At 46.6% G+C, this 15,516-nt stretch overlaps 1 protein-coding gene across 10 annotated transcripts in view; it reads left to right on the plus strand.

The window, feature by feature from the left end:
* The first annotated feature begins 4,534 nt into the window (after nt 1-4,534).
* The window catches only part of IQSEC3 (IQ motif and Sec7 domain ArfGEF 3), a 108,524-nt gene continuing 97,542 nt past the window's right edge, over nt 4,535-15,516 (plus strand). For 9 of the 10 annotated variants that reach the window (XM_040462993.1, XM_040462996.1, XM_040463000.1 and 6 more), the window contains exons 1-2: nt 4,535-5,201; nt 9,687-9,791. In XM_040462993.1, coding sequence (XP_040318927.1) covers nt 4,645-5,201; nt 9,687-9,791 — 662 coding nt within the window. In that variant the 5' untranslated portion in view covers nt 4,535-4,644. The remainder of the gene's footprint in view (nt 5,202-9,686; nt 9,792-15,516) is intronic. The other variant, XM_040462994.1, reaches the window with a different exon arrangement.

Genomic DNA, 15,516 nt, shown 5'->3' on the forward strand with positions numbered 1-15,516 from the left:
CTGACTTTTAAAAATACCCAAATTATCAATATCAGGAATGAAACAGGAGCCATCACTACACAGCCAACAGACATTAAAAGGCTAATAGGAACATATTATAAACAACTTTGTGCCAACAAGTTTGACAACTCAAATGAAATTGATACATTCTTGAAAGACACTTGTATTCATTTCTTATTGCTGCTGTTAGATTATGACAAACATAGTGACTTAAAGCAAATTTATTATCTTACAAATTTATTATCTTACAGTTCCAGAAGTCAGAAGTCCAAAATGCGTTTCACCTAGCTAAAATCGAGATATTGGTGTGATTGCATTCTTTCTGGAGGCTCTGGAGAAGAATCTGTTTCCCTCCCTTTTCTAGCTTTTATATGCCACCTGCATTTTCTGGATTCTTCTCCCCAGATAGCATCTGCCCCATTCTGACATCTGCTTCTGTTGTCACATCTCCTTTCTGACACTCTCACGGCCCCATTACAAAGACTCTTGTGATTACATTGGACCCATCCAGATAATCCTGGATAATCTTTCTATTTCAAGATCATTAATTTAATCACATATTTAAAGTTGCTTTTGCCATGTAAGGTAGCACATTCACAGGTTTTGGGGACTAAGACAGAGACATCTTTGGGTGGCCATTCTCCCTACCAGAGGCACAAATTACCAAAATGGATACACAAAGAAACTTATTGGTTGAATGGCCCTGTATCTATTAAAGAACTTGAATTTGTAGTTAAAAATCTACTCACAAAAAAACCCTCCAGGTTTGGCTTCAATGATGAATTATATCAAACATTTAAGGAAGAAATGAACTTTGACTCTTCATAGCAAACACAAAAATTAACCTGAAATAGATCACAGACCTAAACTTAAAAGCAAAAATGATAAAACTTCTAGAAGAGAATACAGAAGAACATGTTTTTGGCCTTGGGACAGGCAAAAAAAAATTTAGATAGAACACAAAAAATATTAAGTATAAAAGAAAATGTTTTTCTTTTTCAAGTGTTTTTCTTCATCAAAATAAAAACCTTTGTTCTTCAAAAGACAATGTTAAGAAAATTAAAAGGAAGATACTGACTAGGGAAAATATTTGTAATGTATACATCTGACTAAGACTGCTTTCCAGAATATATAAAGAACTCTTACAACTCAATACATAAGAGAAACAATTCAATAGAAAGAGTAGGCAGACAAAATAGATAAATGGCTAATAAGCACATGAGAAGATACCCAACAGCATTAGTCAGAAAAATATCTATTAAAGCCATTTTAAAGCTACTACTCACTCAAAGTGATAAAGTTTTAAAAGGCTAAAATTACCAAGTGTTAGTGAGGATGCAAAAACACCTGAAACTCTCATACATTTCTGGTGAAAATAAAAAATAGTACAACCACTTTGGAAAACAATTTGAGTTTCTTATTAAGTTAGATATATATTTAGTATATGACTCAGTAATTCCAATTCTAGGTTTTTCCTCCCAATAAAACATATGTTCACACAAAGACAGCTTTATTCAAAATAACCAAAACCTAGAAACAACCAAAATGTCCATTTTCAGGTGAATAGATAAATTATGGTTTATCCATACCACATAAGACCACTCATAAATAAAAAGGAACACACTATTGATACCATAACAGAATAAATGAACCTCAAAAGCATTATGCTGAGCACAAAAAAACAAACACAAAAGAGTATATACTCTATGATTGCCATTTACAAGAAATTCTAGAACAGGCAAAACTAATTTATCTTGGCAAAAAGCAGATGAATGGTAGACCAGGACTGAGGATAAGAGCAATTGACTGCAAAGGGGCATGAGGTTACTTTTTAAAATGATGTTAATTTTGATTACATGGGTGTATATGTTTGTTAAAACTCATTGAACTGTGCTTTCAAAGTGGGTGCATATTATTACATGCAAGCTGTAACTCAATAAAGTGGATTTTTTAATAAAAGAAAAAAATTAAAATTAAAAAATGAATCACATCCCTAGTGATTCCAACACAGCAGGACTAACATGGGGCCCAGAAATCTGCATTTCCAACAAGTCCTATGGATAATAATGCAGGCTGTTTTACTTATAGAAATAGTGTTGTCTCTATGAGCATCCAACTCATGAAGAACAAATCAACTAGACAAGCAAAGAAAATTCAGAAGAAAAGTGTTTCAGTTTTTGTGTACCCTCGTTCTATCCCTCAACTCCCATTCTTTAGTTGGGGGAATCATTACCGAAGGATCCTCCCTGGTACTCTGTTCTCCCAACTGTTGGCTCAGCTGTGGATAAGCCTCCTTCCTTCATTCTTTACAAAAGGAAATTTCCTAGGAAAATAAATGGGAAGAAAGCAAAATAAAAACATACTGCAGGTGCAGAGAAACCAATATATTTGCAGAGCACATATCCTTTCCCATAAGGTCATTCAAGTCTGGCACCAGATGGGCTTGGCTGGCCCAGCTCACTGGACACATGGTATTCACAAATAGGCCTACCTTGGGGGAACACAACCTGTGTGGAGAGTAGAGCAGTACAGTAACAGATATGCTAAGAGGACTTATAGCCCAGAGGAAAAGGTCATTTCTCTGCCAAATTAGATTAAAGTGCTCTATTTCATTCCTGAGTCCTTCCTGCTGTCTCACATATCTTCTTCATCTTCTGCCCCGCTCCCCCGTTCTGTCTACCTGTTGCAATCTTTTCCATCCTTCATAGCTTAGCTGAATAACACCTCTTCCTGATCAGATCACCGTAGTCAAACACAATCTATTCCTCCCCTGAGCTCCTATGGCACTTGGCTTGAAGAGCTCTCACAGAAATTATGATTTGTGTTTTAGTTGTTCATGTGCACACCATACCTATTGTATTTGATTATAATCTCCTTGATTATAGAAACCATAAATTTATTATCTATGCTAGGTATAGCCTGCATAGTTCCTAGTACATTACTTAGCAATTAATGGGTGTTTCATGTACATTTGTTGTAGTAACTTATGAATTATTCAGTTCATGCTGATTCATATCTCTGATCTTTTGCTCATTCTGTTCCCCCTTTCTGGAAAATCCTTTCCACTTTAAGTGTTACTTTCTGCAAGAAACTTTCCTAGATACTCCAAGCTGTTGAGCTCCTGTAGCACTCTGGGCATATCTCTATCTTATAATATACAACCACCATCATATATCAAAATTAAGTATTTACTACCTGTTTCACCTACTTAATTGTAAGCTTCAAGAAGCCAAAGATTCTGTCCTAGTCACCTTGATCTTACCATCACCTAGCTCAGTGTTTGTTAGAAGGATGCATTTCATAAATGTTTTTCTTTTTTTAATTAATTCATTTATTTTGAGAGAGAGAGAGAGAGAGAGAGAGAGAGAGCGAGAATCCCAAGCAGGCTCCACACTGTCAGCACAGAGCCCAATGTGGGGCTCGATCTTATGAACCGTGAGATCATGACCTTAGCCAAAATCAAGTGTCAGCTGCTCAACTGACTGAGCCACTCTGGTGCCCCCATAATTGCTTTTCACACAGAATAATCTCTTCAGAAGTTTCTGGAAGCATGAACCCATGACACACAGGGTTTGGTATATTTAGTTCATGTTCATATTAGAGTGGCCAAAATTGTCCTGAGGACAGTTTTGTCCAGAGAACACCCAGCATAAACAGACTTCTCACCCTAAGTTTCCTCTTGGCTGAATGAAGGACTAGATGTTCTCTAGGGTCCCCTATAGTTCTATGACTTTTGTGTCTCAGGGAATTCCCCAAAAGAATATATTGTTTAGTACAAAAGGGGCAAGTGTGACTTCTCCTTAGAAGGTCTTTTTCAAATTAAAAAAAAAAATACTTTTTATGTTTATTTATTTATTTTAAGAGAGAGAGAGAGAGAGAGCGGGGAAGGAGTAGAGAGAGGAGACAGAATCTCTAGCAGGCTCCCTGCTCTCAGCGCAGAGCCCAACGCAGGGCTCCATCTCACGAGCTGTGAGATCATGACCTGGGCGAAAGCAAAAGTCAAGGCTTAACCTACTAAGCCACCCATGCATTCCAGAAGGTGTTTAAGATGACCCCTAACCTCTGGGATGGCTGGACATAGGAAACAGAAATCATGACCTCTCAGAGTCCCATGACTTCCTCGTTTTAAATACATTTCTCTTTCCTTTTGCCACTTTCTCTCTCCCCCGCCCCCCGACATTCTCTCAGTCTCCCTCTTCTTTCCCTCTTTCCTTATCTGCTTCTCTTTTCCTACCCGTCCCACCGCACTCTCACAGCACAGGTACATCTACCTCAGCCGCTTTCCTTTTCTCCCCTGATTTATCTATCTCCAGTCTCTCGTTTATGCTGCCCCCGCGCCACCCTCCCGTCGCCCGACTCCCTCAGTCGTCTCCCTTTTCTCCTGTCAGCCCTGCAGGAGGCCGAGACTCCTCACGAAGCCCGGAGGTGGGAGGGTGGGTGGGTGGGCCCTGGCGCCGCGGTCCCGCCCCTCGGTGCGTGTGTGAATGTCTGTGTGGCCGTGACGCGGCGCCGGCGGCTGGGAGGGAGGCTGGGCCCGCTGGAGAGGGAGGTGAGCGGATCGCTGGGGCTGCTCGGCTCCTGCGCGCCCTCGCGCTCCCCGCCGCCCGCCGAGGCGCAGGCAGGGCGCAGGCGGCGGCGGGCGGCATGGAGAGCCTGCTGGAGAACCCGGTGCGTGCCGTGCTCTACCTCAAGGAGCTCACGGCCATCGTGCAGAACCAGCAGAGCCTCATCCACACCCAGCGCCAGCGCATCGACGAGCTGGAGCGGCGGCTGGACGAGCTAAGCGCCGAGAACCGCAGCCTGTGGGAGCACCAGCAGCTGCTGCAAGCCCAACCTCCGCCCGGGCTCGTCCCTCCGTCGCCAGCCCCGCTGCCCATCACCCCGGCCACAGCCGCCGCCGCCGCCGCCGCTGGGGCCCAGGAACCGCTCCAGAACCACGGACAGCTCTCGCCCGCCGCGCCGCAGCCTGCGCCGGAGCAGCCACCGCTTCAGCACCACGGACAGCTCCTGGTGCAGCCCCAGCCGGGCCCCAGCAGCAGGGCTTACGCACCCCAGTCTCCCCACCAGCACCCAGTGGCGCCCGGGGCCGTCGCCGACAAGGAGAAAGAGCGTCCCCCGAGTTGTTGCACTGCCGCTGGAACCCTCCTTCAGCACAAATCCCCCGCCGCCCTCGGCAAGGGCGTCCTGAGCAGGAGACCCGAGTGAGTGGGGAAGAAGGGATGGGGACTGTTGTGACAGACAGGGAAGCAAATGGGTAAAAGGAGGAGATAAGGGGAAAACCAGGTGCACCTAAGAGTCTGAAGGACTAGAGTAACCTGAAGTGAAGAGATGAGCAGATGCTTGGAGGTAGAAGTGTGTCAAGGAGATTTGGGGGAAAAGAGGGATTGATTGATATCAGTGTTTGAGAGGGCTGAGGGGATGCTGGAGCAAAAGAGAGCATCCAGACCATTACTGGGGGCAAAGGAGGAAAGAAATGGGTTTTAAGTTATTGGGGATACCGGTTTTAAAGAGGTTTTAAAGACGACAAGATTGGAAGGAAGTTTTGGTGAAAATTAAACCAAAGAAAAAAGAACAGTTGAATTTTTTTAAGTTAGGAAAAATTTGGAAGGGAGTTTGGGTAGTAAAATTATTTGAATGGAGAGTGAGATATGAAAAAGACAGAGGCTTGGCAAAGAGACATGTTAAGAGCTTTAAAACGGCTAGGGTCTAGGCAGAGTAGAATTGGAATCTGAGAAAATTTAGGATGCAGGGGATACAGTTGAAAAGCAGGTATGATGTGAGAAGGCAGGGGAGCTGGAGGTAGAGGAAGATAAAGGGTGAGAGAAAGCATTTCCCAGAGGAACGAGTCTGGCTCTTTAAGTGATGCAGTGGGAGTCAAAGCCAGGAGTGGCTCTTTGAGGGAAGCTTACTCTGCTCTGACCTGAGTGGGCATCTTTCTTCTGAATCCCCATAGAACTAAAGGGGTGCAAAGACACATCCCACCAAGCTGGTGGAGGACTGTGTTATAGCCTGAGGTCTCAGTCTGGCTATAGCTTTTTCCTCTGACTCAAGGAGGATTTCTGTGTAGGGTGGTTGGCAATTGTGGAAAGGGAACGATGATGAAAGGGATAGTTGACAAAAGGAATTGTTGGTATTTGGATGTTTAAATCTCTCTGTTATGGCTGGTGACTGCAAATCTTGTTTCCGCTTGGTTATCTGGTGATCATAGGAATCCTCATGTTGGGTCCTGAGAGAGATATACTCATTAACCCCAGGGAGGGACTCTAGAACCTCAAGCTCTTTACTTTACATATCAGCTTCCTTCCTCTGATTATACAGGTGTTGGGAGAACTGCATGGAAGAACAGCTCAGGGGAAATCAGTACTAGTCAGCACCTGCCCCTGACAATGGTGATGCTAAAGGAAGAGCGGGGTGGGGAGAGGAAGGAGGAGAGCCAAGAATCCCACCTTCATCCAGTCTCAGCATGTTTTAGGTCTGCAGATACTTGTGAAGATTTGATGTATTCCTTAAAAACTCATTTTCTCCTCACATCTACATAGTTAGAGAAGTTGGGTCAGGATATGTTAGCTCACAGGGTAGATTTCACTGGAACCATGGGCTCTTAGGGGTGAAGATCCAGGATGATCTGGCTTGGCAGATGTATAGCACTTGATTCAGGCCCCAAGAAAATGCGGCTTTCTTCCCCAGGTCCCTCAATGGCCCATTTGCTCTTCCTTCAGTTTCATGGTTTTCTTTCCTTATCTGGCATAAAAAGCAGAAAGTCAGTTTTCCCTCAGTGCCCATGGTTCAAAAAAGATAATATTCTTACAAGGTATTGCCTGGCTTTTCCCCAAAATGGGGGGGGGGAGGGGGGAAGAACTAGTCCATTCATTTCCCTGGGGGCAGCCACAGTTTCCTGGTAATTATCGTTCTTCACCTGATTCTTCTCCTCATGCCCTTTGATATCTCCCTTCTCTTTCACACTTTCTTTTCATCCCTTCAGGGAAGCATGAGCAAGAATGATTTAGTTAATTTTTCTTGGAGAAGGACTTTACTGTGGTCCCCAAAGTAGCTTAGAGAGCCCAAACTCTCCTTCCCAGGTGCTCTTGCTGGGAAACCAGGGATTTAGGAATCACTTGGATTCCTATCCAACCTCACAAGTCAAAACCAGAGACAAACCATAGTGTCCTCATCTTTTCTTCTCCTTTGTCCTGCTTTTGCTTCCCATAGGAGCAAAACAAAAATAAGAAGTAATTAGAATGGTGGAGGAGAGTGGAAGTTGTTAAAAATCTTTCCCTTAGAAAGTTGTGCCAGGCAATAAGAGGTTAATACCACAAGTGGCTCCTTCCTTCCTCCAGATCCTCCAGCTTTTCCCTCTGCTCTCTCTGAGGCTGGATACCAAGATACTTAGAGAGAATGCCTTACCTCCTCCCTGCAACTCTCTCTCCCCTTGGGTGTGAATCATGGACATCTTGGCTGGCTGAATGCCTTTTGTGCCTTTTGTGCCACTCATTTCTTTCCACGGTTCTGCCTAACTTCAACCTAAGTCCCCCTCCACCCCACAGAACCTCAGGAATAAATCATTGTTGCTGACTACGTGTTTGGTCCCACCTTGCTTTCTACCCGTGACCCCCATTTTGTATGGCTGTCATCCTCTGCCCATACCTCTCGATGGTGCAGGGCTAGATGCAGCCAGCAGGCAGAGAGAGAGAGAGAGAGAGAGAGAGAGAGAGAGAGAGAGATCTTTATGGATAGGGTGAGATGAGGAGAAGAGCGGAGCCAGCAGCCCTCTCCCTGGTGTTTCTCCTGGGGAGCTCCCTGCTGAATCAGTTCTCTACTGGGCGTGCTGAAGTAGGAAGACGATATGGCAGATAAGGTCTTTGGATCATAATTTTACTAAAATCTTTTCTCATTTTTTACTTGTTCTTCTCTGGCCTCGTTATAGTAAGAATGCAGCCCTGGTGAGGTTGCTGAGGGTTGAGTGCGGGTTACAAGGGCCCAGGCATTGTGTTAGATGCATTATCTTCCCACACGGTTTGTCTCTTATCCTCAGAACTCCTCTTCCTGCCCAAATCCAGGAGAGGCAAGAGCCTTGGGGAACCTGAAACCAAAAAATAATGGATCATTTAATTGTCATCAGATCTGCATTAATATGCAGCCTGGCCTCTCACCCTTCTTCGCTGAGGGAGATGGGAAGGTGGTGGCCCTGGAGGTCAGGCCAAGGAAGCAATGATGAGGGGGTGAGTGAGTGCAGACATACCATGGAAGAAAGATGCTGGAGGGGTTAATGTTCTTTCTCTGCATGCTTCCTGGTTCTTGCTAAGCTCCAGCCCCCACTGTTTTTGCCTCTTAATGAAAGCAGTGATCTAGCTTCCTCCTCTTTATTTTTTCAATCAAGGCTCACAGCATCTACAGAATTGATTATCCCTTTTCCTGGCTGGAGTCAGAGCCTCAGACTGATCTGGCAAAGTCTACTTCTTGCCATGGAAGCACATGACCCTCCCTGAGGCTACTGCTTCAGTGTGACCACAGCTCCTCTGTCTGAGCACATGCTTGCACACCCACCCAGCCATGCATTTAGAGCTGGTGGATCCCAGGGCTTTCCCGTGTTCCCCAACCCTTAAGCAGAGGATTACCAGAGGCTGGGTAAGATTCCTGAATTGTGAATCAAATTCAGCTCCTACACCCACCTCCAAGTAGCCATGAAGTCTGGGTGGCTCAGTAGTAGCCCCTGTCCTCTCTTCTCTTCCTTCGTCCTTTGTCTTCCTTTTATACTTTCTCTTCCTCACCACTTTTTCCTTTCTCTTTGTCCTTCCTTCTCTCTTTCCTCTTTCTTCTCTCCCCTCAAACTCTCTCTCCCATATTTTCTTCCTTCTATCTATCCGTTGGTTCCACGTAAGCGGCCCAGGGAAGTCTCCTCTTCTCTACTCCCGTCCTTTAAGCATGAAATAAATCTTAGGTCAATTTTTGAGCTCCATGGTATCACACTGACTGGAGGCTGAAGGATAGTTAGGAAGTCATTAGATGTGCTTCTTAGCCTGTTGTCTAAAATGCTGATTGGAGCAGGTGTCTCTGCTCCTACTGAGTCAGGGTTGTCCTCCTGGAGATGGCAGCTCAAGTCTGGCCCATTCTGAGAGCTATTAAGAGATTGTGAAGGTCTGTCAGTCAGTCAGCTGTATTTTATCTAGTGTCTGGTCCATTCAAAACTGTACAACCTGTGCTGGGGAAAAACAGGAAAGAAGCAAATAGTCCTTGTTCAACATACATGAGACATATATCAAGAAATATCTAAACAAATATAAGCAGATTGCTGCTGCCTAGAGCCACCCTCTATCAGAAGAGAACAGGGTGAAAAGGGGGAGCATATAAGTCATATTGAGAGCCCAGAGAGGTTATCTTGGTTGGAGTCAAGGGTTTATGTCAGGAAGAGTAAGAGCCAAGGGTAGCTGGAAGGAGGACAGAGCCCTGAAGATTCAATTCACAGAGATACCTGTATTGCATATGAACATCATCCCATCCCCTAAAAGTACAGTCCCCCCTATCCTAATCACCTCCTACTAGGCTAAACCCTTTCAACAGAGTAAGAAGGGCCTTGATACTCAGAGTCCTTGTCTACCTGTAGCTGGAAGGCCTGCTTTGCTGGGGAAGCAACAAGAAGGTCAGTGCTCACCAAACTGCATATCCTCCTTTTCTTCCTCTACCCCCAGCAAGAAGAGGACTTCTTGCCGGTCAGCTGGAAAATGGGGCCAGAGTGAAGGCTCACCAAGAGGAAGGAGTGTGTGTCTTTTTGCTCACCTAGAAGCCGGCACAAAGTAGGCACTTATAAAGATCCTCTGTCCCCTGCTTGTACAAGAGCCCAGACCACTGTTCTTTCCAATTTTTCATCCAAAAAGAACACAATTCAAGAGAAACAAGTTACCCCTGCTTCAGGGAAAACCCACTGGTCTCTGTCCTCCTCACAAGCTCCCTGTGCCTTGCTCCATCCCACTCTGTCCTTCCATATCCCCAAGCCCTTCCCAGGCCCACAGAGTTAGCACCATAAGGGCCCCATACAAAGGCATCCTGGAACATTTTCCTATTGGCCTGAAACCAAGCAAGAGGAGCAGCAGTTGGTTCTGCTGATTCAGCAAATATCTGTGCAGCCTGAGTTTCAAAGGTCACTTACGAGAAAAGGCAGATGGGGTCAGGTCTGGGTGGAGAGCTAATGAAAGTGAGGCTGATATGGGAAAGGAGGGGAAAGGTGGGATCAGCAGTAGGACCTGTGGTCCAGAAAGAGACTTGGGTCCTGAATTTAAATCCTGTGTAAAGATTTTTAGACAGACTGACCTTGTTGGGGACCCTCAAAAATTTTCACTGGGGCCCAAACGGACTCTCTATGGCCCTGAACACTAAGCAGCTGCTTAGTAAGGGGGTTCTTATAAGAAGTCCTGGGGACACTCTCATTGCGCCTGGCAGATCCCCAAATGCAAGGCCATCTGGCAGGATTTCCAAGGTTTGGGCGACTGCAGCACCTTCCTCTTCTGCTTCTGGAAAAGCACAAAGTGTAGGTTCTCATACAGGCTGGAAAGGGTTTCTTGTTTCCATGGAGGAAGGTGGTCACCTCCATTTCAAGGAACATGGGCATTAACAAACAAACAAACAAAGATCAGGAATAGAATGAGGGAGAAATTAGGTTTTTCAGGCTAAAAAGAACGTAAGGAAACCACAGAATCACAGAATTTTCAAGACCTAGGTGGTTAAGAACATGGCCTTTGTGGGGCACCTGGGTGGCTCAGTCGGTTAAGTGTCCGACTTTTGATTTTGGCTCAGGTCATGATCTCACAATTTGTGGGTTTGAGCTCCGCATCCGGCTCCATGTTGACGATGCAGAGCCTGCTTGGGATTCTGTCTCCCTCTCTCTCTGTCCCTCCTCTGCGCTCTGTCAAAATAAACATTTACAAAAAAATTTTCAAAAAGAACATGGGCTTTGAAATTAAGCAAATTTGGGTATGAATCCTGCTCTAACATCTACGAGACTTTACATTCATTATTTTCCCTCTTTAAGCCTCTGTTTTTTTCATTTATAAAATGAGAAGTAATATATACGTTGAAGAGTTGTTGTAAAATTTAAAAGTTAAATAGTATCATTTGTTAGTACTGTTCAGGACACATAGTAAGTGCTCAATACATTGTAGTATTTCTACAGATAAAGAAACCAGGGCCTAGGGCCCATCCACAGTCAGACCACAGTGAAAGACTAGAATCCAAGTTCAGGATTCCTCCATCCTTCCAAGCCTGCTTTCCACCTGTGCCCTTTTCTCATCTACCCCTCTACCTTTGGACAATGCATACCCAAGCTGTTGCAGATATGAGAATGTGGAGCTTACCCTGAAATGCAGCCAAGCAGGACAAATCCTCTAACCCTTGGTGATCCGTGATGAGGTCCCATGACTTTATAGTTGGGAAATACTTCCTTAAACTCAACTAAGTGTCTTCTGTTGCATCATTGTAAGATTATTTGCACTTCTCCTAAGGAAATCAAAGGGATCTGAATTATCACCCAGTGCCCTATGGTGATAAGAATGACCTTGCCTATTTTCTAAGTGGGGAAACCACAGTCTCATCTAGTATATGAACTTGTCAAGGATTAAAGTAAAGGGTGAGGGGAATGGAATCTGAACCAGGAGAATGCTTGCAACTTCCCTGGAATGAAAGCTATATCCATTCTTCCAAATTCTTCCATCCTGGGGATGGAAGGGTAGACCTGCTCTTTGCTTACCTCTGAGGTCAAAAAGTTGCAAACAACAGCAGAGATTGACTGAGAAAAGGAGAGTCTGATGTGTTGTGGGATTTGGGGTGGTGGTTGAGGGGAAAGGCAGGGAGCTGGGGGAGGGCTTTACTTTCTCTGATCAAGCCTAGAGAAAAAAGAACTTTCTTAGATGAAATAACATCTAGGAGAAACCAAGAAACAAACAAGCAAACAAATAAACAGAAAAGAGAGTGGGCTTCTGAAATTCCATCCCAGGGTGGTTGTGACGGTGAAGCCACCACAGGCAAAGCCTGCTATGTGTGGCCCTGGGCACCGTGGGGGCATGGGCTGTTCTGCTGTTGCTCTTTGTTTGGAATATCCCATCTGGGAGGGTTATGTAACTCTGCAGGACCAGTGTATGTGCTGAGTGGTACCTTTTGTCACCAGCAGGCAGTCAGGCTACTGTGGACAGAGGCCATGCAGTCTTATCCAAGTCCCTGCCCACACTCTGTGCTGGCATCAGGCCATTCCCTCTGGCCACAGCTGTAGGGGCTGGAGGGCTTTAGGAGCTGGATCAGGGTCCTCCTGCCCTTAGGGGGAGTCAGAGCTGGAAAGGTACTAAAAAGTCCTTTGGTCCAAACTTCTCATTTGGCAAATGAGAAAACTGTGGCCCGAGAGGTGACTGATGCTTCCAGATGCGTCAGTGGCAGAACTGGGCCTAGAACTCATCATCTGGTTCTCCTGACACTATACGGTAATGGGCTGTGGGCGTACAAGGCCAAATCTACAGCTAGTTATGGCGATTCAGGGGACCCAGGGAGGCCTCTGCCTTCAGACTAGCTTGCCTGTGCCAACAACTCCACAATTAGAGATTCCTTACGATACTTCAAGGTTATCCCCCTTGTTAAAATGCAAATTCTCCTAGGACAGGAGAAAAACAACACATTTAGCTATATCAGCCTTCACACTTCAGCATGAAAGAGGTTTTATTTGAGCAGTGTCCAAGAACCGATTTGATAAGGAAGGAGGATGCCACGGTGGCACCGATTGACTAAGGGACCAGGCATGAGGCTCACAAAAGGTTGAAGGGCTCATGGGGGAGGCTGTTGAAAGCCTAAATGATTTTCAGCTCTGCTGTATTTTTCAGGGAACCAGCACTGCTTTGCCTGGATCTGGCAAGCAAAGGGGTAGGGGGACCCATGGCACTCCTGCACTGGCGTGTCTTGGAAAAGTAATTATCTGGGTCGTAGAGGGATACTTTCTCAGTGAGCTTCATGTGCAAGTCATAAGGCAGGAACTTAAGGAGGATCCTGACACTTGGTAGTCTCTTTTGATCCTTTTTAGGATCTTAAAATACTTTTTTAGTTGGCAACTCTATTGGGGTTTGCTATGCAGTGGGAACCTGTGGACAGGAAGGGTTAACAGGAAGGAGAGGTTGGTACTTCATGGGCCTGGAACAAATGGGGGATGAGAGGCTACCTCAACATCTCGTAGGTGCTTGATGAATACTGCCTGAATAAATAAGCTCTTAATATGTACGATCCAGGCCGGCTCAGCAGTTGCAGAGTGGAGGGAGGCAAGGGTATGGTGTCAAAGCTGAAGAAGATCTCAACTGGAGGGCAGGCCCCACAGGGGAAGTAGGTTCTACTTAAGCCCAACAGCCCAGTTTCTGCAGTTAGTATGCATGAGAACCTAGATCAGTGGCTCAGCTCTTAAGGCCAGTTGGGGAGTGAGAGGCATATGAGGGCTCCTCCCAGCTAATAGAGCCCACCCCCATAGCTATCCATGAGCATGGAGAAGCCTCCCCTCCCACTGCCCCCAGCCTCTGACCCCAGACCAGTCTGGTCCTGAGCCTGGGAAGCTGTGTTAAGAGTTAAGCATGAGAAAGCCCTTTGAGTGTTTCATCTCAGGGCCACCCACACCACCTCCCTGATCTGCCCTTGGCCTTGTCAGAAGGCTGTATAAGAAATAGGCAAAAGGTCTATGATGATGGGAGAGAAAGGAAACCCAAACTGTGGCCATGTGTCCAAGTGGAAAGAGAAGAGAGAGCTGGATTCTGGCCTGGGAGAATGCAATGGGAACCAGTCTCAAGCTCCAGGCCTCTTTACTCCTATTTCTCTACCAGGCAGTATCAGCTGTGTTGATGGAAATGTCAGGACACTTCAGGGAGGGTGAGTGGATGTGTATAAGGTGTGGACGTGCTTGCGGGACTGAGTGGGTGCAGTTGTGCATGGGTGAGTGGGTTACTTGGGCTGGGGAAATGGATCACAACGGACACCATATAAAGACATGCAGGTCTCACAGCAGGACTCAGCGGGTCTTCCCCCCACTTCCCCAGGACACCCCGCTCTGGTCATACTGTCAGAACTCTGGGTTCTATCTCCTTTCTCTGCATGACTTACTTCATCTCTCTTGGCTAGCCAGTTTCTGCTGGGTCTTCCCCTCTGTAAAATGGGGTGAGTCTATAATGCCTCCACTCCCTCACTCTGTTGCAGGTGTGAAAGAGACCTGGCCTCCAAAGGCTGTGATCTCCTGAGAGGAAGGCTGTCTGGAGGGTGGGCAAGTGCAGGGGTTGGGGATCTGAGACTCTCTATTGAGGTACCGTGTTTGGAAGTTCAAGTAGCCTGCAGCGGTGTGATACATGGAAAGCTGCCCTGTGGTTTTCCCTGAACCTGACTTTGGGTAGCTTCGGCCAGGGCCTGGCACCACATGACCTCTCAGGGCTTTGGAGCCATCAGGTCAAACCAGCTGCCTCCCTGCCTCCAACCAGGAATACACTCCGCATCCCAGGCAGAGAGGCAAGGAAATTCCACGATTTCTTCCTTGATAAATGATTCCAATGCACCACGATTTTCATTCAACACATCAGTTCAACCCAATGATTATTTTAAAGCAGCAACAGCAACACAAACTCTGCAAAGCAGTTGGGAATCTCTTGCTTGTGTCTAGTTTCAGTATTTCCTGTGCACAGTCTGGTCTTTACAGAGATACCCTGGATGCTTCCGAACCGGCTTATTTGGCATCTTTGACATTCTTGGGGCAACTTAAGTGCTAAGAGGCAATCAGGGAGGGCCGGGGGCCCAAGGGTATTCCAGAAGCAGGCTGGACTCTGACCGCGAAGTCAGGACCCCTGAGTTCTGAATGCTGTGCCCACCCTCACAGACCCCAAGTATAAGCTTGGTGCAAATCCTTCCCCTTCTCTGGGCCTTGGTTTTTTCTTTGATCAAAGGGGACAATCACTCTTTGCTCAGCTCTTCAACTCTGTCTCCCCTCGATTCGCCAAGTCCACGAAAAGGAGAGCTGTTAGGAGGTTGCTGCAGCACGAAGGACCTCGCTCACACGTGAAAAGTGGCTTCCAAATGATAAGAGCCTTAGGAAGGGAGCTCAGGAAGGGGGATAGAGGGAGACTGAATTCACTCTCCCTTTCAAGAAGAAAAAGGAGACCCCTGCAGTGTAGGGCGTTCCCTGCAGGTCGGGGAGGAACGAGGTGAATGCTGCAGAAGCTACCAGCTGCAAGTGCCCAAGGAATTTCCACCGGGCTCCCTCTGGATTTTGCATGAAAACCGGGAGCAGCTGGAGGGGAGAGCTCAGGAATCAGGAACCTCTGCCCCCCGAACTCGCTCGGAAAGCCTGGGGAAAGCCCTTCTTCCTCTGGCCGCTTCCCCGGGGGCTTCTCCATGGGGAGGGCGCGTGCCGCCGGGCTTTCGGCTGCGTGGGCGGCTTGGCGAGCTGCTTACAGCAGGATGGAACCTCCGGCCCCCGCGCCGCGCCCCGCCCCGCGCCGAGCTCTGCGCTCCCCCGCGGGGGCG

Source organism: Herpailurus yagouaroundi, unplaced genomic scaffold, assembly GCF_014898765.1.
Source record: "Herpailurus yagouaroundi ecotype Mexico unplaced genomic scaffold, PumYag 355, whole genome shotgun sequence".
Classification (NCBI taxonomy): domain Eukaryota; kingdom Metazoa; phylum Chordata; class Mammalia; order Carnivora; family Felidae; genus Herpailurus; species Herpailurus yagouaroundi.